Source organism: Poecile atricapillus, chromosome 9, assembly GCF_030490865.1.
Source record: "Poecile atricapillus isolate bPoeAtr1 chromosome 9, bPoeAtr1.hap1, whole genome shotgun sequence".
NCBI lineage: Eukaryota > Metazoa > Chordata > Aves > Passeriformes > Paridae > Poecile > Poecile atricapillus.
The window spans coordinates 17,364,371-17,390,143 of record NC_081257.1 but is presented as its reverse complement, the minus strand read 5'-3'; the positions used below and the strand labels follow the sequence as shown (position 1 = coordinate 17,390,143).

General features: G+C 45.7%; 1 protein-coding gene across 1 annotated transcript in view; it reads right to left on the bottom strand.

The window, feature by feature from the left end:
• SYNPR (synaptoporin) overlaps positions 1–25,773 on the bottom strand; it is a 98,620-nt gene that overhangs the window by 23,243 nt on the left and 49,604 nt on the right. Inside the window, exon 3 of the mRNA XM_058845358.1 lies at positions 3,216–3,340. Within this exon, the coding sequence (XP_058701341.1) occupies positions 3,216–3,340 (125 nt within the window). The remainder of the gene's footprint in view (positions 1–3,215; positions 3,341–25,773) is intronic.

The following is a 25,773-nucleotide window of genomic DNA, read 5'->3' as shown; positions in this document are numbered from 1 at the left end:
ACTCTTCAGTGGTTACTGCACCCCAGTAGCACAAGCTCAGAGCAGAAGCTCAGATGGGAATGGCTCAGCCTCCTCACACTCCTGACACAACCACCCTGCACAGGCACCACCACACGGGCTTTTCTCCCAGGGATCCTGCCTCCCAGCCATGCAAAAGTGCCACTGCACCAGATTGCTCTGCTAGTGTCTAGTGATTGGTACACTTTTATCCTTTTCCTCACTTCCCCCTTTCAAAGGGAAAATGAATCCAGGTCCAGAACTACCTAAGAAAGTGATTCCAGCAGAAATGAGAAGCAGGCACCTCGTTAAAAAGGCTTCTCTGGGTTTTCCTTTTGGTGCTCCACAATTTCCTGCTACCAGAGTTACAACAGCAATAAGACAAAACAGGAGCCAAGCATAACTTCCATATAACCATAACTTTAAAAAAACCCAAAAAAACAAGAAAGAATTAATCTTAGTTTAAAGGTAGGTTTCAAAACTCTCTGTCTAATTGTACTAATTATTTCTCTTGGACTCATTTTTATTTCTTGCTGGAGACTTTTGCAATTTGTAGGCTGGGGCTGAGAAAAATCTCAATAAGCAGGTGTGAAGATTGTCCTTTGTTTTGGGAGCATCTGGAGCTACCTGCTGGGAAGTGCAGTGCTGCTTTGGTGCATTCAAGACTGGCCTGTGGCCACATGAATCACCCTCACTTGCCACCAGCACTAGTTTTACCCTCCTGCATCCTCCTTTTCCTTAGCTCAGGTGATTGGCCTCAGAAGCAAGTGCAATGTCCATCCTTTCAGTCTGGAAAACTCCCTCCCCACTCTGATCATGCTTTAATAGGAATGTTTTCAGGTTCCTTCAATGTCATTTCCAAAACATCCAAGCCTTCTTGCTTTGCCAAGCTGTCCTGTTCAGCCTTACCACTTTGTTTACCAGCTTAAAGCTCTCAGTGCTTGTCATCTACGGGCCAAGGTCTAGCAGTTAATCTTTTGGGAGAAGAAAATAAAGCCTCAAATTCACAGCAACAGAAATGAAATCAGCTGGTAGCACGACTTTCTTCGTTTCAAGTCATGCTGGAAGGGGCAGCTCATAAAAAGCAGCACTCAGGTATTTTGACTGCTTCAGTGTCACTGCTGACAGCCCCAACAGCAGCAGGGTGTCAGATGCTCAGCAGCTTCTCTCCTTCCACCTACACCTCCCCCGGCTGACAGCCAATAATCAGGACTGTGAAGGCATTTGAAACGAAAATGCCATGGGAAGATGGACCTGAATGCAAGACAACTGGTGGGAAATTCATCCTACCTAACAATGCCCACAAGCCCATGCAGGGAGATGAGCCTCAGCCCCAGGAGCACAGTCTTGATTAGAGAGACTCAAATTTTCTGAGCTGCTTTTTCCAAGCGGATTCACTGCTCTGAGATCTTGCCTTTCCCAACTAAACTCACTTCTGTTTTTAGAGCATCCCATCTCCATTCTGTGGAGGGAACACTGGAGAAAAGCAAAAATAGCAAACACATGAGAAAGTCACAGGACTATTTAGATGAAACACTGAGATGACACCAAGGTAGCACTGGGCTGGATTTTCCAGGCACACATCTGCCACCTGCTGTAATCTGCATATCTCTGGACACTTTTTGTATACGCCTCAGGTTTGAAAACAAAATCTCAAATTGCACAAAATCTGAGCATATTCATGCTTCTCCTATAACAGCAGCTAAGTGTCATCTCCCTTCTCACCTGCACATTTCAGGTACACTTGCACCATGTAGCCAACCACCCCACTGTACATGACAGACATCCCATCTGTGCATGCTGAGTTCAAGGGCCAGCCACAGCCTCAGCTGGATCCCTCCTGCAAATAAACCTTGTTTTCCACCATCTCTGCAACATGCTGGAATGTTACACCATCCATCAATTACTTCCAGTTTTCTAATAAGTAAAACTGTGGGAAATTGCAGATCCAGCCATTTCCTTCTAGAAACAATGGTCGATGTGCCTGGTGAAGCACCAGGAGACACTTGATGGCTACTTCTCTCTGTTTTATTAACTTTTAAAATAAAATAGTATTTTATAATCGTGTAAACTTAAAGCACTTCACTACAGGGTGTATTTGTAATGAATGTTGGAGAAATGACCTATTTGGAAGTGAATCAAATTACAAACTCACATAACTCAATTTTCAGGATCTCTCCCATGCATACTAAGCAGAAATGAAAGAAAATGTGGACATGTTCAAGACAAAAAATAAACATGTAATACCAGGAAATGTAACTTTTGGACTAATAAATGTGTGTCAGGCAAGAATAACATTTCAAGGAATCAAATTCAGTTCCCACTGTTTGGAATTTGCTGCATCTTAGAGCATGTTAAAGAAATAGATGCTTTCAAGTCTGGTCTGTGCACAGCAATCATAAGCAAAACAGCATGTGATTTCCCAAGGAAGAAAAATAATTTTAGAGTCACAGTGTACTAGACTTGAGATTGAATTATGCATTCTTTTCTTAATCATCTCAATTCCTTGAAGAAATCACTTATACAAAAGTGAGCAGTTTCTGCAGTGGACTTGGCATATCTAAAACTAGAAAACTGTAAATGCTCTTTTGAAGCAGGATCTTAAATGGCATGAACATTATAGATATATATATGTATTTATAACTACACTACAGTTTTCAGATGTACTTAAAAAAACCATAAAAAACCTATAAAAACTGTTTTCCTCAATCGCTAGGTTTAAAGCATTCAGACACCAAGAGATGCAAACAGGCAATTAATAAAATTTTCAAAAAGCATTTCAAAATTATGGTTCAAACTCATTTTGGTTTTTTGCTTCCCCCTCCCTTGGAGTAGCTATTTCAGATCCTTGCCACTGCAATGGATGGGAAACCTCTCTCATTTCCAGCTTAAGTTAATGGCTACACTACAGTTTTTTATCTTGGAATGATGTGTTGTTCATTTTTCCTTGCCTGCCATTTTCCACTCCCCAAGCTTTCCTGGCCTCCACAGGGCTCTGGAATCTGTCTTCTCCTCCGCTGAGCTGCCATTCCCAGCAGTTGCCATGGCCCCATCCACACCAGGTCTAGCCAAATTCATTCCTCCTGCACACCAGAGGAAAATTCTGGAGCCCCAGACTGGTGCTCAACTGCAATCTGCTATAAAGGAAGGAAAGCTCCGTGGAGCTGGGCCAGCCCCAGCCCCCGAGTGCCGAACCGCCGCGAGCCAGCCGGGGTTACCTGAAGGGGTAGGCAAAGGCTATGTCAATGCTGAGGTCACTCTCTGACTTGTTTGCACAGTCCACACTGAGGCGCAGCTCTCCAGAGTACCCGCCGCATGTTGCAAATGCAAAGATTGCAAAAAGCTGTCAAAAACAAACAACATTTTTATTTTAGTTCATTTCAGCGACCACCACAAGCAGATCCATGCAGTAACTCTAGCTGCAGCACCAGCCCCCTCGGGTCAGCTCATCCATCACTGCTTGCATTTAAAGCATTGCCATACATTATCCCTGCACCCTTCCCAAAAGCAAAGAACCACGACACATGAAGCTCTGCTGCCACACAGACAGACACATCACCATTTGTCCATGCCAGGCGTCTCAGCCCATCCCTCCTGTCTTGAACCCCATTTGGGATTCACAACCCAAGCAGTTATTTAAATCACCCCACTGACAGGTGAGATTGGACAAGAAGAGAAGGATGAATATTGACTGAACATAATGAGTAATTCTTAACCCAAACAAAACACTGGCAAAAGTATTTAAAAGGTGCAACCAGAAGTAGCAGTAGCAGACCCAGACAGCTCACACAGCTGCCATCCCATTATGTGGCAAAACACAGAGCTGAGCTGCCCTTCTCCCAGCTCATGTATGACTTAGAAAAAAAACACAGTGTTTTTTAAAATTACTTTTCCTAAATTACTATCATAATCCAAAGTGGACATAGAGGTGAAGTAAACTGACTACAAAGCAGAAAGGAATTACAGACTTTGGCTGAAGTCAGGCAAACTGGAAAGGAAAAAAGAGCTTGGGTGGTTCTGATGCAAATCTACCAAATCTTAATCATCCAGGAGAAAAATACTGAAGGAGGGAATATGCAGGGCAGAGACACATAATCTTTCATATCAAGGGTTCAAAGAAAAGAATTGGAAACAGGCATGGATATCTTCAAACACCATTGGTGCAGGCCTCCTTGGATGACCCTAAGTAGAAGTGGGGACAATTTATTTATGCAGCTGTAATTTAAATTAAAGAACAGGTTAGATTTTGTTGATTGCAGCACTATAGCTCTGAAGTAACTCCATTAGTTGTAACAGAATTACTGTGAGATCTACAGATGGGCACAAAAGGGAAATGGCAAGCAAATGCCCAATCCCAGCCACAACTAAATAAACTAAAATCAGCAACCCAGAGGAAAGGAAGAGAGAACACATCTGGGAAAGAAACCATGTTTTTAGACACTGAAAAATTATGCAGCAAGCAGATGTAATGGCAAAATAACAGACTGAAAATATAATAAATAGAAAAACTAGATCTTTTCTTGTTGTACAAGGCTTTGCAAAACATGCCATTAATCTTAGTTCTCCCAATTTGCAGCATAAACAAAGCCCCAGGTTTCACAAGCCTCCTTGGAATTCAGCTTTGCATGTGCACCTTTTCCCCAGAGAGTGACAGATTACAGGGGTGACACCTGAACACTGGGGCAGGGAGACCGACCCTCCCTGGGTGCAGAGCAATGTGCTGAGCATGATGGAGCACAGGGAATAACAGGAGAATGATGCAAGATTCCACCCTGCCACTCACTTCCAATGTGATCAGGGTATATCATACATGGAGGATAGATTTGTAAAGGTATTTAGGTACCTAATGACAAGAAAAGTTAATAAAAACTTTGATTGAATCAATTTTTCTTGCTGAGCTCACTGCAAAAGAGGAAACCTGAACTTCACTATGAATTGACTTGTTAAATATGTCACAAAATAAATGTTTTCACTACAACTTAAATAGTGTTCCTTCATCCTAAATGAGACACTTCCTCTGTACACACAAGAAGTTTCTGCCCCTATATGTAACACAGCACTGAAAATCAGCATTAATCACCTCAGGTTAATTTGTGAGGTGATGTCAGAAAACAATAAATTAAGGAGAACAGGAGGGAACGCTGACCTGCTTTCTGGCCTAATTAACAGAGTTGCAAATGCAAATGTTTTGCAGGTACATAGGCACAAAGATTAACAGTGTTATATAAAGAGGGAACTTGAAAGCCAGCAGTGTGAGACCTGCCATAAAGAAAGAGCAAAACCTCTCAGCAAGGGGACAAGCAGAGGAAAGAGGTGCAATTGAAATGCATCTCCTTTAATCATGCATTAGAAATCAGCATAATGGGTGTCATCATGTTTTTTTCACCAAGGGCATAGAGCCATGCCCGAAAACACAGCTCAGGCCGTTCCTTCCCAGGAAGCATCTCCTCCAGAATTCCCAGTTTTTCCTCTCCCCTATTGGGAACATCTCTGACAGCAGACTCTCACCAGGAGCCTTGATCCTTTCAGATAGCTCAGATGCAGCCTTTACTCACCCTTTAGCCCCACAACCAGCTCTTAACCAGAAGCTTTTCAGCAAACCCCTCCAGGCACAATCACCAGCTCCCACCCTTATCCAGCACCCACAAGGCAGGTGGGAAAAGGACCATGCTACCAGACCTTTCTACCAAATGTCAGCAATGCCTCAGCCAGCTCCAGCTTGGCTCCCTGCTGTGGCTGGAGCAGATGCTGCTGATGGCTGGGATCACCCAGCTGCCAGTAATGCCCAGCCAGCGCCCACAGCTGCATGCTGAGGGCACAAAGCACCTTTAGGAAGCATATTTACAGTTTCCATCAAGGGAGTGCAGAGTGAGAGCAGTAAATCAATGGTATTTCCCTGGGGTATCCTGGCCAAGCAGCAGCAGCATAATTCTTCTCCTCCTACCTCTGCATTTCTCCTTCCCCCCCACCCCAAGTTGTGTTGCTTTATGTTGTCAGAGAAGTGCCCAGAGCAATAAGCCAAGAATTACTAGCTGTTTTTTTGTGCACACAGTAATTCTGTGGCCATTTCAGGAATACTGTAAACACCACTGTATTTTATTATAGCAGGATTTGTGTAAATGGCAGTTGTAAACCCCATAATGGGAGCTTTATGGGCCAGATTCAATAAAACCCCCATCTGTGAGATAATTTTATTGAATCTGGCTGCTCTGAAATTGAAAAGTTTATGGAGAAAGAGAAAGTGTTTCCCCATGTTCCTATTTACTCTTTGCCTATAAATCAACACTCAGCACTAGGCCTATCTGCAAGTGTGCATGCATCCTGCTTCCCCCTTCACATGAGATAAATCTCCCCAGGTTCAGTTATCTCTGGTTATCCCATGGCTGCTGCCTGCCAAGGCTCAGGCCTGACAGCCTGATTCCTGTGCCTGGATTCCCTGGAATGGGAGAAACCTGCTGCCCTTGAGGCAATAAATCCTTGCTGCCCTGGCTGTGCCAGGCTACTACTCAGGGCAAACCCTGCTTTTTCCTGTGCTCTCCATCCCTCCTGCAGCTGCAGCTATTGCTTTGCCATTGTTACACAGTGGGGAGGCTGCTGCCTTCAAATGTGCCTGGATCCTTGCAGGGAAATGGAAAATGCCTGTTCCCAGCCTGGATCAGGGGTCCAGATTCCATGTGGGATAACACAAACCATCCCACAAGTTCAGTGTGTGCTATGGAAGCAGTTACCAGGCCACCCAATGAGGCCACAGACCGAAGGGAGGGAGAAGAAGGAACATTGTTTGTGCTTCTCAGCACAGACTGGAGCAATGCACATCTTACATGTCTAGCCCAGCCTGGCTGGAAGATCATCCTTCCTCCTCATGGTCTCAGACACAACGCCGAGAAGGTAATGAGTTTCTGTAAAGTGATTAACACCATTCCCAGATCCTCTTATGGTGATATTCCCTCTTTGACCTCCAGCCTTGGCCTGGACTATAGGTATATTTTTATAAAGAAGTATAATCCCACAGTATAACTTAACCAACAGAAATTATATTTATTATGGTACTGTGGAACAATAAACCAGCTTTCCCTGTCAAATCAGACAAGCATGTTTTAAAGACCAGTTGGCTCCTTAGCACTTTGAGAAAAAAAAGCAATGTAACATCCAGGAGAGCACAACTGCTTCTCACACCAGCACAGGGCAGGGAAATGTTCATCATATGATTTATGGAACCACCTCCCTTCTTCCAATGCCAGGTTTCAATGCAATGGCAATGAATCCTGTAATTCAGCATTCAGGTGCTGTCATTTATCCAGGCTCAAGGCTGGTTCCTTTGTTTCCCAACCCAGTGGCCAGTGGCTTGTGGTGTGTGATGATGCCCTGAGACATCCCAAGTCCCAGCTGTGAATTAAACAGTTGGTAGTGCCTCAGCGTGGGACCCTGGACATCTCTTATCCCACCGTGGAAGGGAAAAACAGGAGGATTTTGTATCGCTTCTCCCTGTTTGGCTTTGCGACAATTCCCCGCAATGCCTGCTGAGCAACAGTCCTGCTCTGCGCACCAGAGGAAGGCAGAACAGCTCCTGACAAGGAAAGTTAAAAGGCTTATGTGGTGCATGTTACAGCTGAAACATCCCAGTAGGAAGACAACACTGTCATTTAAAATTGATGAAAATTCTATATAAACCACTTGCTTTTTCTGGGAGTACGTCAGCCCTGTGCAGCAGCCTGCTGGCTGACAGGATGGAGACGTGCTGGGGATGCACCCCAAACCTATTGTGCTGCAAAGGAGAGGACCTGCTCTGCCTGAGGGCTCCTTGGTGGGTTCTCCAGGAGGGCAAGATCTTAAAAAGAAAGTGTTAGTCTTGCCTGGAGCTGTGGTGGCCAAAAACAGGCTGTGAGGGACACAGTTCACTATGTGGTTAGGCTTCAATGCTTTCTCTTGGCAGTGAGGAAGGAAAACGGGAATGAACCTGCTGGATGCTTTCCCAAAGAGGTCCCCCCAGTCCCCTACTCCTGCCCTAACACTGGAAAGCCAAGTGGAACTCTTAACACTTTTAAAGAGCAACCTGAAATATTCAAAACGCCTGCACTATTATTAGTCATTTTACATGTTCAGAGTGTTTTAAAAGCAGACCTATTTTTCTGGCATAATTTCTGGATCTGAGACCTCCCTCTCTCCATACCACCATAACAGAGAGACTGCAAAACCTTTGCCAAATGTTCCATTGCCTTACATTTCCCACTGTGGCCAAGAGTGTGTGTGGAGCGAGGAGGGAGCACATTGCTCTGAGAGCTCTGGAGACGTCCCCCCCCGGCACTGCTCACCCAGCAGAGTGTCTCGTTAAACTGAGATTATTTATTTATAGGGTAGAACCAGTAATTGAACATTATTATTAAGGTTGCAAAGGGAAGGTTCGAAGGCACTAAATGACTGTATGGGAAACATTTACTGCAGAATTGATGGCCCAAAATATGTCACCAGTGAAGGATTAGGAAGCACTCTCTCCTCTGGGTCTCTGCCTGTTTCTTTTTTAAAATCTGGCATTTTTCCTGCACGGATCTGAGCTGCAGACTTCCTGGAATCACTTCTCCTACATACAAGCCTTTGTGCACTGGAGATTATCAGATTATTGACTTTGGGATTCCTAATTATATCAACTTGACTGGTTGATGAATTGGAGGTGGATAGCATCGCAGCCGACGCAGTTCTTGTGGGGGTGACAACTAGCTGGAGTCATTTTCCTTCAACAGCTACACAGGGAGAAAGCTGAAATATATTCTGCTTCTGCTGAGAAACAAACCCTAAAGCCCCAGTTCACTGATTACTGGGATTTAGTGCCCCCACCTTATAAATAGCAGCATTGCTAAGAAGGCTCCTGTGCCAGCCCAGCCCTGGTCTGTGTGAAAACTCCAGAGATGAGGGAGCAAATCAAAGTTTGGGCATCAAGAACCACACATGCCACTGTCATCCACCTGGAGGAGACCAATCTGCTCCATGACTTCCACACTGGGCCATGGGGTCTTCCTGAGGCCAACTACAGCAGTAAACCTCTGTCTGGAATTTTAGCGCACCCACAAAGAGCAGCCCTTGACGGCACCTGGATGGAAAGACCCGACTCCAGAGCAGGCAGGAACCCCACAACATCCTCTGTTTAAAGCACAACACCTCATTTAATGCTTAGCATTTTTTTTAATGAAAAAAATACCCCAAAAACTTGATTTGATTCTTAATGGAAAGATTTATGGAAATGAAATTGGGGTATTTTTAGTGAGTAAAGATCATTTTATAATAACTTGGTTATACAATACTTTAATCCCAAGGAGGCAATTTTCTCGCTTTTGCTTTGAAGAAAACCTTTATCTTTTTCATTCATCATCCATTGATTATTCTGAAAATCCCATTTAGCTCCACCAAATAATGGTATGGTAGTCTTTTCTCATTCTATTTTAATAGAATAAAGCCCAACTGTATATGACAGGATTTGATAGCCATTCGTTAGGGTAAAGAACACTGCTCCTCCAGATGGCCAGACAGAATCTGTGTAATGCCTTTCCTTTTTATTAAGTTCAAAATGTAAGGCAAGCTGTTTCATCCAGTATTTAATGGGTCAGCCACAAAGTTGAAAGCTACTGCTAAGGTTGGTAGCATGCATGGAAGAGTTAACGGGCAGAAAATAGAGACAGATACAGAGCATCTCTTCTTGGACGCAGTTAAAAGCTGTTGGAGTACAAAGGTACTTCCACAAACTGGGCAGAGCTGCCAAGCTCTCCCAGCACCTCTAACCATAAGTCAAAGGTCTGAGGTCAGCATTTACAAGGAGCTGGGGGGCTTTTTAAATTTATTGTATAAATTGCTTTCAGCACATGGACATTGACACATGGGTAACGTGTCTTCCATGAAACAAAACCGATAGGTGCTGCAAACAGGTTTAGGAGTGCCTGGGGTAATTACTGGGTGTACATGGCTTCATTTGGGATGTATCACAGACATACCTACAGCCCTCTGCCCCTCTGCTGTAGAACAGCCTGGAAGTTATGACTCTTCCTCTGCAGCCTCCACAGCTTCCCCTTCGTGCCCTTTTCATTTAAGGACACGGGAGCACAAGTTGGACAGACATGTTTAGATTTGTACATGTAATCCCTGAATGACTCATGCTGTGACATATGTCACTGCAGTAGAGATGTGCTCCTTTTTAGGCCTGAGAGCTTTTCTAGTCCTAGACTTCCAGAAAAAAAATAAAATCAAAAAACCAACTGTGGCAGTTTCTACCAGGATCCACATTGTGACACTGCCCAGAGCATCACAAGTGCCCAGAGTCCTGGAGAGCAGCCACCCCCAGTCTGTGTCCCCTTCCTCCTGTCTCATGAGCTGCTTTGGCACCAACCACATGTGACCACCGCAGGCAAAACCACGGAAAGTCACGGTAAGGTACAAGAGAGCTTTTCTAATAGGTCAAGTCAATTCTCATTTTACTAACAGGTGATGTGCAACAACCCAGCAAACACTCAGGTTAATGAAAAATGTAATTGTTTCTGCTCCCTCCAGAAAACAACAGGTTTTGTGCAGACTTTACAGCCTGATTATATGGGATTTATTGCGTTATGGGATTTATTGTGTAACAAGTGTAAACATTTAATTATAAAATAAAAAACATTGGACTGCTGCTCGTTTCCTCTTTTGCTTGGTGGGTTCAAAAGCATCTGGGCTTAAAATGGCCCATAATGTAATATAAATGCACATAGAGCACAATCCAAGCTATTACCAAGTAGGATTTACTCCCTCTAATAATCACAGGGATTTATATTATGGCTGAGTGACATGCACACACAGGAAGCACTCTGGGAAGGGAAAGCGCCCCCAAACTTAATGTCTTTAAACCCTGGCTGGCCAACACAGGCGCAGGGACTCAACCACAACCAAGGCTGAGCACACTGCAGCCCTGCATGGCAGGGACCACAAACCCAGCCTGCCAAAGTAGCGCTGTACACTGTGTGCACAACATCTGCCCTGGGCTGGGGCTGGGACAAGGCCCCTCTCCCAGCCAGGGAGCCCAGCCCCATTCCCAGCTCTCCCAGCATCACCACCAGGCATCACTTTCCTTTGGCAACATTCCCTGATGGCTCCTGGAACTGCTTCCTCGCCTAATTTGTGCCCTTGTTCTTCCCATTAGCTTCAGCTCCTTTCCCAGCACTACTGCATGGAGCTGGGCTCCTGAGGAGAGTTTTCCTGCTCTGGTGACAGATGCACACAGCAGAACCGAGGCTGGAGCGCTCCTCTGGCCAGAAAATGCTCTAACAGCTGGGTCCCTGCAATGTGGCACAGTGAGGGGGCTCCAACCAAACCCTCCCTGGGTCAGCACTGATAGAAAATGACTATTACAGGAAAGGCTCTTGTCCTTCAATCACACTGTATTATTTATGACCTAATGATTGCCCATTGACTAGCAGGGATTATACATTCCTGAAGATGTTTCTGGGTGAATGAAAGGGCATTAACCTCATTATTATCACGTCCATGCTCATCAGAGGCCATTAGTAGCTTCCTCTCAGCTCCCTAGGTTCCAGTGTAACTATCTGGTGTCATCTGCTGCCTGTCACCTGCTGTCCCACACGCCTGCCCTGGCTCTGTCTCCAAACATGGGGCCCATTGCCTCATCTCATACCAGATTTGGATGGAAAAATCCACTGGAACTGGCTTTGACCTCAACACCCACCTCTGTGCAAAAGGCTGGAAGAAGAATTTGCTCCTGGCTAAATATCAGCCCACATGGTAAAAATAATTTATTTTTTAATAATTAAGATGATGGGCTATAAATGAGCATTTGCTTTGCTGAGCTCTGGGAATTCACAGGGAACATTTTGAACAAGAAACATTTTTAAAATTAAAACCTCCCTCTCCTCTTCTTTTCTGCCACTCCTCTCATACTCTGTCCCCAGAGATGGTATTGCTCTCCTTCCCACACTTAAATCATAAAAAGCAACACCTAAACACAACATATTTAGGAAATGCTAACAACACTGTTCTTATCTCACCAGCTCTGAAACACTTCATCTGGACAGGTTATAAGCTGTCCTGCTCCCCTACACCCTCCCCCTTCCTGTGCTGCTCCACACCTCTTGCCTGTCTCTTTTTTATTCACACCCCTTAATTCACGTTCTCTGAAATCTGTACCCATATCTGCTTCCAAATACAAAGAGAAAAAACTTTTCAAAAATCTTGCCTGGATGTTCTCCATTTCTTTCATGGTTCAAAATACTTAATTCTGAGACTGCCAGTCATCTTTCTCTTTCTCTCAGCTGCCACCAGCTGCTGCAAATCTTCTGTGCCACTTCCCAGTGTACTTCAAATCCTCCCAGACCCCGGAAAAGAAACAGACACTTGTACAAAGCCAATAATGCATCTATATGTGTTTGGCTGTTGCAATCTTTACATCTGCGCTGCTGGAGATGAACATCCAGCTTTTTTTTAATCCATAGACTCTGGCCTGTGGAATAAAGCCAGGACCACTAAAATAAGGAAGCAGAGAAAATACAATGAGAATGGAAAAAGCAATTGAACATGCTATAAACTTAGAATCAGGCGAAAGCTAATTATGGCCATGCTCACTGAAAAGATAAGGACACAGTGAGGGAGATAGACTTATTAATTATTTGTGTTATGGTAGCACTTAGAAGCCCCAATCCTTTATCTGGGACTAGCTGTACTATACACGGCAAACACTTAGATGTATCTTTGGGTACTGGTACAGAGTTTTAAGGAAAATGTGCAAATGCTCTCTTCCTTCGCCTTCAGCAGTTTCTGGTTTGTTAATGCTTTTAAAGGAACCCGAGTCCACCATCAGACTCATTCTGAGCAGCTCACAGGATGGTCTCATCTCAAAGAACAAATAATCCAGCATGAAGGCAGCCTGCACTCAGGGCTGGATTGAGCAAACCCCAGGAAACCCCCCCAAAGCGGGGATGAGCTGCATCCATTGCCATCCACATCCCCTGGTGTGGGGGACAGAACGCTCATTGTTGCCAACAGAGCTGTTTCATCCTCATTGACTCTGAGCAACTTTGATTGCTTTTCTAATTAAGATACATTTTATGGTAATCTACCAAGCCCCTTAGACTAAATCACTCACTTAATCTGTTGTTAGTGCCCATATGTTTACAGCTTTACAGCCTGCTGCAGCATATTTGCTTTGCCATGGTGCCGGGGAGTTTCGGTGACAGATGAGCTGCTGTACAGCCTTCAGGTGGCACAGGGCTCTCCCACCCACCCAGCCTGAGGGACAGATGGACAGACAGCCCTGACACACACACACAGCGGTTTGGAAAAGAGAGGAGAGGGAAGGTACAGCACTGCAGATACCCCATGCTGATCACCTGTCTCTTCCTCTTTCTCTACAGACAGCCTAGCACATCTTTCTCATTTTCTCTTCTTTCCTTGCCCTTTTTTTCTTTTTTTTTTTTTCCTCTCCTCCAAAATAAGAGGTGGCACATGACAGGAGAGGACTGCTGAAGAGTTTCACAGTACTGTCACGTCTCTGGATCCAGAAATCATTTACCAAAGAGTTTCACTGCAGGTTCAAGGGCTCTTTGCAGTTTTTTGGTCACATCTGCAAACTAAGGACAGGCAGAGCCAGATCCCCCATCTGCACTGGACACTGAAGGAAATAAAGGTTGAGCAAGCTCCACGGTTCTACAGGGGGGTGTGTTCCCAGCCCCAACCTCAGCTGCAGCCCCGACACACCCATGGGCACTTCCAGCTTCTTCAGGGCTGGCACTGTGTCACCACATGCCCCTGGGCTCCCCAGCAATCCTGCCTCCTGTGCAGGGACACACAGCTGCAGCACTGGCAGGTGCAGCTTCATCTCTTCATCTCACATCAGGCTGCCTGCACTGGCTCTGGATGAAGGAGCAGGGATCACTGAATGGAAATGTGGGCCTTCCCTGCTCCCAATCCATGGCACAGCTCCCAAATGCCTGCATCCCACATCTCAGCTGAGTACCTCAAGCTCAAGAGGGACCCAGAGACCCCAGTTCTGCTCAGACCAGATGGGCTGAGTCTCCAACCCACCATGCACAAACGAGTCAAATCCACAATGTTTGAAATTACTTGTACTCAGCTTGCTGAGGGAAAGAGAGCCCACAAACAAAATCAGGAAAAACCAAACTCCAGGTTAGGCTGTCATCTACCATCTTATGTTCACAGAAAAATTCTCTGGAAAAAAATGGTCATATAATTCTACAGGAACTCTTAATCAAGAGTAACATGAAGAATAAAGTGCCACTTGCCATCACCAGCACTGATAGGCAGCTGCTACCCAATATCAATACAAATGCCTTTCCCGCTGTAGAGTTTCTATTTAATCTGAACGGGATCAACAGAGGTGAGGAAAGCACTCATTATGTCTTACAAGGACTTGGCTAAAAAAGAGTATTGGACATTCAGAAGGAGACAGATATATAAGAAATCAATTTTTTAAAGGGTTTATGGAGTTTCTCTAAGAATTGTTTGAGCTGCTAGAGGAGCAGCCAGAAGGACAGGTCTCAAAGAAAATGAAGCTCCTGGGATCCAAACACCCTATAATAATGTTTCAAACCCCTTTCAAACCCTGATGCACCTCCTAGCAGGGGACAGTCATGCCTCCATCCCACTGGCACAAATCGGAAATTTTCAGTCCCAAGGCTCGCAAAGCACCATGCTGTGAACCTGTCCCTGCAGTTGCACCAAGCCTAGTTTGCACATCAGCCTGAAGTCATCTTGCAGAGTGGGCATCACACTCCTGGGGAGGTGATGGAGGCTGCTCCAAGGTCTGAGAGCTGAGTGGTGGTTGGTGGTACTGGGCTGGGGAGCAGCTGCCCCCAGACCCGCTATCACCAAGCAGCTGGAGATGAAGGATCACCACACATTACAGCATGAGGATGGGCAAAAGGACAGAGACAAACCTCACAAACACTGAAGACTTCTCTATGTATGACATGATGAGCAGGGCAAGCTCACCTGTCCCCAAGTTTGTCAGCCATACCCTGTAGAGACGTAGGGCTGATGGGATCATTTCTGCTCTGCCAAAAGCTCCTCTGCCAAGAGAAAGTCTTGCAGCAATATATTTAACCACATTTTCTCTTTGTGCCTTAAGCCCCTTGGCTGCTGGCAACCAGCCCTCAGGGACAGGGATGAGACTTGCCCCTGCCTGCAGTCAAACCAGCCATTTCAAGACACTTTTCCCACTTCAAAGCTATTAGGATGAGATAAACTGCCTTCCTTCAAAGGATAAATAAAATAAACCACAACCTGGCTTCAGGGCAGTCTGGCACCTCTGCTATGATGACTTATGTGGCACAGAAAAACCAGGCCTTTAGTTTTGCATGGCAGGAGCAGGACCTGTGCTTTTCCATCTCCTCCCCTCCTGGGTCACCCAAACATATTCTCTGACCATCACCCTGCTCACCTCAAGGACTGCACTGAGCCAAATACCAGGGCTGAGCGAAGTTAGAAATGCTCAACACTGTTCTCAGGCAAGAAGCTTCTAACCTTCTATTAGGGTTAGAAAGTGTGTGAGATGTGCATTGCTCAGACACCCATACCCTCCACACCTGAGGAGCTAAAGGACCATGAAAAAGACAATTACTGTTATGTACCTTGTTCTCTAACATGGTGGCACACGGCACATTTTATGTACCATGCTTTCTGTGCCAAGCACACACATTCAAACTATGCAGCTGTCCTAAATATATATGGTCCTTATGAAGCAGCAATCACAAAAGCACCAGAAAGCCTCTGAACTGAGTGCCTATTAACTACATTTTCAGGAACAAAGCACATGGGCTCGCCTGTGGAATGCCCTGGCTGTGCACCAGCATCAGCTCAGCCCAGCCAGGGCACAGACCCAGCAAAGCCCATGAGCCACTCTGAGGGTCACACCACCAAATATTCCCATCAGCTGCTCTTCAAGCAGGTGAGAAGGCACATGAACTATTACATTAAAAAAAAAAAAAGGGGGGGGGGGGAGGGGGAATGAACAATTAAAGCTGTCCAAAAGCAGCTTAAAATGACTAAGCAGTTATTGGCAATCTGAAATTTCTCCCAGATTTTAGAAGAATTTAGCTTGGGCTTACACAACATCCTTACCTTCTCCTGTCGGTTCAATAAACTCAGTTACAGCCTTCTAACATCTTATTAAAGTACACTTCATATATCTATTAGCATACCCTGGTATCATGAGAATAGCAGACTATTCTAGGTTTAATCTGTTGATTTTCTGAGCAGATACATACTCAAACATGTTCTCATAGCAGCTCCAACTTGTGCTACAGCTGGAGTTCTTAAAGACTTCTGGAGCACCAAAGCTATTGACTCATGGATACAGTTCAAGTATGAGAGAATTAAAGTGTCAATAAATTAGTTAATATAATGCTGCAAACTCAAGTGTTAGGTAGTCTGAAAGTATTAAAGCTATACATCTTGTTTTCCTCAGCCTATTATTACAGTCTCTGACTTGTGCTGCCTGGAAAGCTCACCAGGAGCTATGATGGCAAGAGAGAAATAACTGCACCTCGCTGTTATTCACAGGTAACAAGGAGGTCTCTAAGTTAACCAAGAGTGCTGAGGAATGAGGCTGCTGAGCTGTAAAAGCAAAGGCAGGGAGCAGAAATTCAGAGCAACAGTCTATTGACCTGTACTAATGGTGTTACACTCTGAAAAGTAAACTATTTTCTTAATTAAAGATTTTCTTTATTTCATTAACATATTTTGATGAGGAGCATGTTGCTGCTAAGCTGTCATACTTTAGATTGATCTAAGGTAATGGGTGTTCAGATTTCATACTTCAGCTTGATCAATATTAAATAGCTCTGATTTATTTTTCTATTGAATATTGAGGCATTATTTTGGAGGCACCTCTGATTTAAAATGCCAGAAGGAACACAATAAATAAGAATTCCTTTTCCCTTTAATCATCATTGTCCATGTTTCTGCAGTAAAATGAAGTGCAAAACAAGTTTTCAAAGCAGGCATCCCTCTCTGCAAAGACAAATACAAACTGAAAATATTTCAGCATATCTAAAAATCACAGAACAGTTTGACTCAGCATGAGACTACAAAGAAACCAAGCCTAAACACAATTTTGTGGGCTTCACGATTCCTGAAAAACCCCACTTCTCCCCCAGCCAGTACAGTTACACAAATAAATAGAGATGCATATAACTTACCGGAGCAAATATCACCATACACATTTACAAAAGGATTTATAATCCAACTTGCGTCTCCTGAAATAAAGCAAGGTTTGTCTCATACTAAAAATAAAGGCTCCCAAAAGCTTCTCACAGGAGAGAGAGAGAGAGAGAGAGAGAGAGAGAGAGAGAGAGAGAGAGAGAGAGGGAGGGAGGGAGAGGGAGCAAGCGAGCATCAGCTCCTTGCCTCGCTTTTTATGAAGCAAATAAGGAGAGCAAGAAAATCAATGCTGAGAGAAAGTGAGATGATATACCAATCAGGCAGCAGCCTCAGACTTGTTTGCAGAGGGATGGCAAAATGCTCATATTATTAGACACTGACTACACAGAGCCTGAGTGGAGAAAGCGTTTCCCCTCGGCGAGGGGCTGATTGCTTTGTTGCGGTGCAGGTACCACCATGGTGGGCTGGGAGATGCAGCCCCTTCCCACCCACTGCTACTGCAGCATTGCTTTGGTCCTCGTGTGTGCTCCATACAAAAGAATCAGCTCACAATTTTGGGCTGAAGTTGAAAAAAGCTTGAAGATCCTCCAAATTGTCACTGGAGCCTTGCTTCCTCATTGTGGGGCTTGGGGGCTGTTTGGACTCTTACATTTTGAGATGCCTTTCACTGCACCTCGGACAGCTGCCCTGCAGCTGCAGCAAGGAGCCCATCCAAAAAGGGGAAAAGACTTCCCAAGTCTCCCATTCCTTCACATGTGCTGAGCAGACCCTGTGCTTGCACAGATCTCCAAAGCATCCTTCTGAAATCTGAGCTTTTGTCCCTTTTTGTGCATCAGAGAAAACCAGTGGGAAACCCATGGATTGCCCTGCACCAAGAGGGAAAATTTTTGTGCTATTAATCCACCCAAACAACATCTTTGCTGTGCCACATGGGTGTTGGGGGGAGGAGGATGTATCAGAGGACGAGCTCAGGCACCTGTTTGTGAGCTGGACACATCAGTGGCAGCCGAACACCACTTTTTGGGAAGGTGCCACATTTGCTCCCCCCAGCAGCTACACACAAACCCCACACTCTGTCACAGCAAACTTCCTCACAAGATGGGTTTCAGGCCAGTCCCACATCTCTGCTCTGCATTCAGGACATCAGTACATTAAGAGCAGGAATGGATCTGTGGATCCCTTTTGGAAAGGTGTCTGCTCTGCACTTACCTGTGCCCCAACACCACTCAGTGTAACCAAGACTAAACCATACTGTGCTGTTTATTGATCAGTGCTGAGCTGATCACCGTTTTACCCTCTTTTTTCACCCACAGCATCAAACATTTACAAATACATGTGACATAAAGCAAATTTCCCTTTTATTAGGAGACAGAAGTTACATGCTGGTATACAGATACACCTGTGAGGTGACAACAGTTCTCTGCACTACAAAATTGGAGCACAATTGCTTTTCCCCAATGGCTTGGGATTTACAGTAAGTACTAGAATTCACAGGAAAATCCTGAAGACAAAAGCAAGGAGGCTGAATTCATCTGGTAATACAGTTGTACTATCTGTTGGGGGCTGGCACTTTGGCACAATCCAGGCACAGAGGATGCTCTGACAACCCTTTATGAGCACAGTACTCCAGCCCCCTTTCCCAAAAGCAGGAGCTGCACAGCCAGGCTGACAGATGTCACTGCTGTCGATGTGGCCCTGTGTTTCCAGCAGATACAGACTGATACTGGTGGATGCTGTAATGAGGAGATGCTCTGATGCTCAGAGAGTTCTTCAGGCTGAAGCACTGCTCTGCTGCATGGTGCATTTTAACATACACAAAAACGTTCACCAGCTACCTGCACACCTCCTGAGCACCAGCCACGAAGATTAAACACCACAGCGACTCTGGTCTGCAGAGCTGGGCAGCATTTGCTCCCCCCCTGAATTGTGAGCAGCCCTTAGATGCCTTATAAATGCAGGCAGGAGCTGCACTCTGCAGTCACATTCATACTCCACATGGTCAAAGGTGACCAAGGACCACACAAAACTTACCACCCACTGCATCAGCACAAAGAGTGATGCTGGCTCTCCCGCAGCCCTGGGAGCTCTTCTCCAGCCTGTGGGTGCACATTGGTGGAGGATGGCAGGAGGATACTCAGCTTGCCTCAGCTCCCCAGCTGATGCATCTCACTGCTCCTGGCCTTCTTCACTGCATTCAGTTCTCCAGCTGGCACTCAAATGCGCTGTATCTCATGGTGACCAGCCTCTTGCTGCAAGGTGTGAGAGTAAGTGAAATGCAAACACCTCTCATTTCATTTTCCACTGAGAAAAATCCCTTCCCACAGCTAACAACTGCTTACTTAAACTCACTAGAGTCTTCTGAAAACTTTGAAAAACATACATTAAAAGAGTTTCGCTGAGCTGAGAGCTGCCATGTCTCAGCCCTCAAAACCTGTGTGCACCTGGGCACCTGTGTGGGATGTGGGGATGCAGCTTTAGCCAGAGCACAGTGCGTTGTGGCAGATGAGGAACTGTCCTGAAACAAGCCTCCTCCAAACAACACAGTAACACAACTCCACAGGATACAGAAACCAAGGACTGCTTTTTTCCCCTAACTGGCAACACACCACAAATGCTGTAGGTCAGTTCTAACACTACTGAAAGGCAAATGTGCTGGTGTTTGCTGACAAGGCAAAACACTTGTCAGGCTGCAGCAGACCCTGCAGCACTGCAGCATGGTCCTTTCTCCAGCTTTATTAGATAGAGTAGTTTCCAAAAATTCATCTGAAATACTTGATGGGGCACTCAGCATCACCAAGCACGAGAAGAACTACTGCCAGCACCAGCACTGCTATGCTATGTCTCTGTGCTGTATCACAGCTTTTTACTTCTGATTTTTGACTTAGGAGTTTCAAAGCAAACTAAAAAACTTCCTGGGATTTAAGCCCCAAACTAATTTAGGTACTATTGAAAAGCAGTATACATATAACATATTTGCATCAACTTTGTGCAAGGCTCATGGCCAGTGTTGCTGAAAGGGATGCAGTGACACCAGCAACAGGACAGGCAGCAGATACTGCAGGACTCGGGAGGCAATCTGCATGAGGTCAGCTCAGAATTACAGAAGCTGGAAAAGACCCCTCAGATCACTGAGTCCAACTTAACGGAGCACTGCCAAGTCCACCACTAAACCACATCAGGATCCTCAGCTCTGCCCAAGGCTGGACTGCACCCTCGCCCTGCCCAGGTAAAGCCAGGAACAGACAGCATCACCAAAGACCCTTTGGACCCTGCTACTGCATTGGTGACCACTCCACATTTGAAAAGCTAATTAATTAATAATATTAAAGTGTCCATCCCACCTGTGCTGCAGAGAAACATCAATCAAGGCAGCAGTGGTGTCCAAGAAGACTGAAGCCTAGCAGAAGGGCTGGAGCTCCAGCTGGGAGAGGATAATCAGCCTACCTGCAGCCACTGCTGTAAACAACCCACCAGTACAGGGAATATTAAGACAGGCTGCCTGTTTGCCAACAGAGATTTTCACATTTCCCTCTCAATCTTTATTTAAATTTGGGAAGACAGAAAATTAACGAAGTCTGAGATCTGTAACTGGAAACCATTTGTTTTTCTTGTGGAAATGGAACGTTTCCTAATGAACTTCCCCTCCCCCTGTGCCACTCAGATCCGGATGCAAATATTGCTGTGAGTTTATCAATCTGCGGCTTGTTTCACGCAGTTTGCAATGCTAATGAGTAAACCAATTTTGACATATTATGTAAGCCAGTTTCTGAAACAGAGATTCTTGGCAGGCCAAATGTAAACACAGACACCCTCTTGCATCCAATTTAAATGAGCATGTTGCTGAAAGCACTAAGGGCTTGATTCTGTTGACTTATTCCTGATTTACTCCAGTTAAAAAAAAGGGTGGGGGGGAAGAAGAGAAAGAAAACTAACAAAAATACCTCTTCAATTCAATTACTAGTGCAGCAGCAATTTGCAAAATGGATCTAATTTTGTAACAAGGACATGTGCTGGAATAAGCTAATACAGGGTGGTGACTTGGGCACTGTGTGAGCACAGCACACGCCTGGGAGCACACATGCCATTCCAGATGGAACTGAGGGGGGAGATGACAGCTCTCCTCTCCCTCATCCCCCCAAGCCAAAATTAGGTCCAGGTAGTGGCCCACGGGTTGGAGCAGCCCCAGAAGGTGACTCCTTCCAGCCTCTTGCTCTTCCACAAGAGCTTTGCAGAAGAATGATGCTGTCTATGGAGGCAGCAGACACAGCCCAAGAGCAGCACCAGCTGTTTTGAGCTGCCCCTGTCCTTCACACAAGGGCCAGTAGGAACCCAGAACATGAGGGAATATTTGTTTCAGCACTCACTAAAAGTTTGCACTTCACCAGCACATGTCCAGGTGTCAAGACCCCAGGCACTACTCAGTACCTTGCCCACCTGGCTCAAACCTGGCAATGTAGAAAGTCAGACACTGTGCTTAATGGATTAGATCCACTTTTTAAAGACTAGCACCAGAAAAACATGCTGGAAGGTACCCACTAAGAATGGCAGACTGCAACAACCAGCAGAACAACTGCCAGTGGCACAGGGATGAGCTGCAATTCACAGGCTCAGAGGTAGAGGTAGGAAAAAAAAAAAGAGAAAAAAGAAAGAGGTGTAAGTTTTTAAAAGGCCCTAAAAAAAAAAAAAGGCTCTACCAGAGAGATGAGCATGATTTTACTGGAGTGAGGAAGGGCCAAAATCAAATCTTTCATTTGCACTTTTCCCAGTACCATCTGGAGCACTTGCATCTGCCAAAAGCTCAGCGCATTTCTTTGAGTAGTGGAACCAAACAGGGTAGAGGCAAACCTGGAGGTGGCCTTTGGCCTGCTATCAGCTCTGGGCACCTCCACAGTGCTTTAAAACTGAAACACCCGTGTGAAGTTTAATTGTGATGCTCCTGCCATGACAGAGTAAAAGCAATAAAATCAGAGACATGCTGTGCTTTGAGGTTGGGTGTGCTGCCACAGAATGTATTTATTGTGTGTCAGAGATCCCACCAGGCACCAGAGCTACAAACACCACCTCACATTAAATTCCCTGCAAAACATCACAACCAGGATACCATTTACCATACCTGGATCTTTTACATTACAAGGAAAAGGAGAGCAAAAGGAAGAGTACTTTTAATCTCCAAGCAAATATCCCATCCTGAGCTTTCAATAGTGAAAGCAAACTTGAGAGTTCTTCCCTTTGTGCTGTGCTGCACTTTCAAGCTATGATCATAAGCAGCCAAATGACACACATTTGTTGGCTCATTAAGTTTCACCCTGCAAGTTTAACAACTGTATATTTCTAAAGTAATTCACATTTTTATGCCATAAGAGAAAATTTACTGCTGTCTAGACACCGAGGGGAAAAAAAAAAGGACAGTGCTTGAAAGGAGGGCAGCAGACAAAGAAGCATCACTTGGGATATGAACAACAGGGACATGAGATGCCTGTACAGCCCCAGCACCACGGGGCACAAATCCCAGCACTGCAGGGCTCTGGAAGAGCAGTAAAGACTGGGAAGAAAAGATGCCCTGCAGATCTGAGGGACCTCATGATTTTTGTCCAAGTCCAGCTCTTTGCCAGCCAACAAACACCCCCACTAGTCACACTCCCATCCCAGCACGGAGCCCAAGGTGGGAGTAAAGCCCAGAAACACATCACAGCATGGACTCTCATCCCAGCAGGGAGATGAAGGCAGCAAGCAACCAGTGCAGACTGATATGCCACAGCACCTCCCTCCATCCCTCCTGCTTATCTACACCTGGCACATTATAGTAACAGACAGGTAAATGGGGATTTCATTCCTAACATCTCATTTTTTTACTGTAATTTTAAATGATTTGGAATAACTCCTGCGGTTAGAAGTCCAACTGTTATTCAGAGTTAGTCAATTTGGAAAGCTCTCACTGTCCATTCAAGCATCCCCTGGATTCCTCATGCTCGGAAGAGTGTTACTGCCATTCCCTCATTCCTAGTGCTTTCTGCATTTTAACACTGTCCCATTTGTGCATGTCTTAAATACCAGATACTAAAACCATATAAAGAACAATCAGAAGGCCAAATGGATACCGACTGGATGATGAAAACAGCATGAAATAAAAGAGAATCAGATTATTTTCTGTTGTAATTTTTATAGCTATTTAACAGGAAGAATGGAAAAATCTAATTACTGTCAACTGTAAGTTTTCAGCTACCCAGCCAGCAGTGCGCTGTTATTAAACTACTGTATAATTGCCTCTTTTACTCTGCTTCCCACAGAAGTTGTGTTATTTCACTCATAGTTAAACTCATAATATTGGCTTCATAACTAATCCTGTCAATCGAAATCCCCGGGGGCTGGTGCAAGGATAAAAATAGCAAGCAGTTGTTTCTTCCCTCAGCTTTCTCTCAAAGCCCATTTCTGCAGGCACTGGGGCTGCAGCTCAGCAGTGCCACAGATCTTGGCACCACCACTGGCCTGTGAATGCTGCTCCTACGGCTCAGAGGAAGCAGAGGGGAGGGACAGGTCCTTCCTGTGGGAGATTCAGTCCCTTGCGCTGTGTCCATCCCAGGAAAGGCCAATCTTATACACCCCTCCCTCCTGACCCAGGCAGCTCAATTAAGGTATTTGATGTTGCACAGTTGAACCCCACCTCCAAGCCCAGGTGCCTACCCTGGGACTTCTTGCCAGCCCAGAGGCTGAGATGACCTCACAAAGCCTGAGGAGACATGAAAAACGTGGCTTTGTTCCTTCCCCAAACACTGGGACAGTCTCACACAGAAAACCCCACCAAGATACCCAGCTACCTGTTCAAGCATCAAAGATACCCACTGAGATGTCTGTTGGGCTCCAGGTTCCCAAAGGTCTTTTCAAGACTAAATGACTCTGTGCTTCTCCAAGATGAGTACAATTTATCTATGCACTTACAGAAAACTGCAAAAAGCACCAGATTTTTGGCCATCCAAATAGTTCTGTCTGAACCCTTGTTTCCTGTACATCCTGGATAGATGTCCCTTGCTTATTCATAAGCATGGTCCTTTCCCAGAGATGGCACTGGGTTTGCCTGGGTCTCCTGCCTCTCTCCTCCAGCATGTCCTTCCTTCCCTGTGGGATACTACTCCTGCCCAGGACATAGAGGGCCTAAACTCACTGCTCCGCTCAGGTTTGGGATGAGGTGATAGGGCTGGAAAGGGTGAGGAAAGATGGATTTGACCTCATACTCAACCCTACAATCTATCTCTCTGGAGACAACAACCCTGTGCTGGGGTTGCTCTCTGGTGGGCATGCACAGAAACTGCTGAGAGCTGGCAAGGAAAAGATGGGAAACGACACATTTCCCAAAGTGGTGTCCCAGAGGAAGGTGCCCACGCCAGGGGGGACCCAGTGCCAGGGCCCTGCATGCACCTAGACCAGCTCCAGAGTCACCTCTCTTGCCTGGAGGAGCCCCTCCCTGTGCTGGGACTGACACACAGACAAGAACACAGAGCACAGCAGCACACTCACTGCACCACCAGGTCCATGTGGGAATCATGGGAGACCGCTTCATCTGAGGTGTTTTTCCTGCTGGAAGAACCACCACCCTGCCTCCTACAACCAGAGGCAGGGGTACAGCACCCCAGCCTTCACTCAGCCTGCTCCTGGAGCCATCCTTGGGATGGACAACAGCACTGTCCATCAACACAGGAGTGAGAGAAACAGAGCACCAGTTTAAAAATGTGTAAAAAAAATAAAATTGCTCACCCTTTCTCCCACCCCACAGCAAGGATGCACCAGCCCCAGCAGAATGCTCTGCAGCCACACAGGAAACTACTGCTTCCTGTGCAAGCCTGAGACACCCTGGCCAGAGGCACCACAGGGTTAAAAATCCCTTTTGTGTGCTGTGAGAGCCCTCTGGGAAGACATCTCTTCCCTGAGCTGTGTTATTCTGTCCTCCTCCCATCACTAAACTTCATTCACTGTTTAAGACAAGAAGATAAAAAAATAATTTTTGCCGTTGTTTGGGCTGCCAAGCAGCACCACAGCGCTCCCAGTCAAACCAGGAAAACTTCCACCATGTCCAGCCTGGAGAGCTCTGGTGCTCCCATGGCTTGGGGGACTGTCTTGGCTGACAGAGCTCTCGGCAGCCCTGACACTTAAAATAAACATGGCCCAACACAGTGTTAGATTTCCCACCCATGGTGTTTGTGCAAATGAACCCTCAGGCTGACAGACCTCCTTACTCAGAAAGCTGCAAAGACACAGAGAAACTGTGTTATGGCCAAAGTCACCCTGGTGGTGGCACCGTCAATGAGCTGCCACCTCCCTGCCAGCAAGCAGAGCCCACAGCCTCAGCTGTGCCAGCCACAGCAAGGACAAAGGAGGACAGCACCAACACATGAGGGCTAAAGCAAACCCACCAGCATGACTGAGAACTATTCCTGTGTCCAAGTACAGGAGGAGAGCAAAGGACAACAAGGAAAACTGAAGATGCAACAGAAGCAGCAAAATCTCCTATTGTTCCTACAAGTGCTGGTAATGCACAGCACACAGAGGAGCTCAAAGCAACAAAACACATCTGGTAGCATGAGCCAGCCTGCCTCAGTGGAGGTGACAACATATGTGCCCTCTCTGGATGCTCAG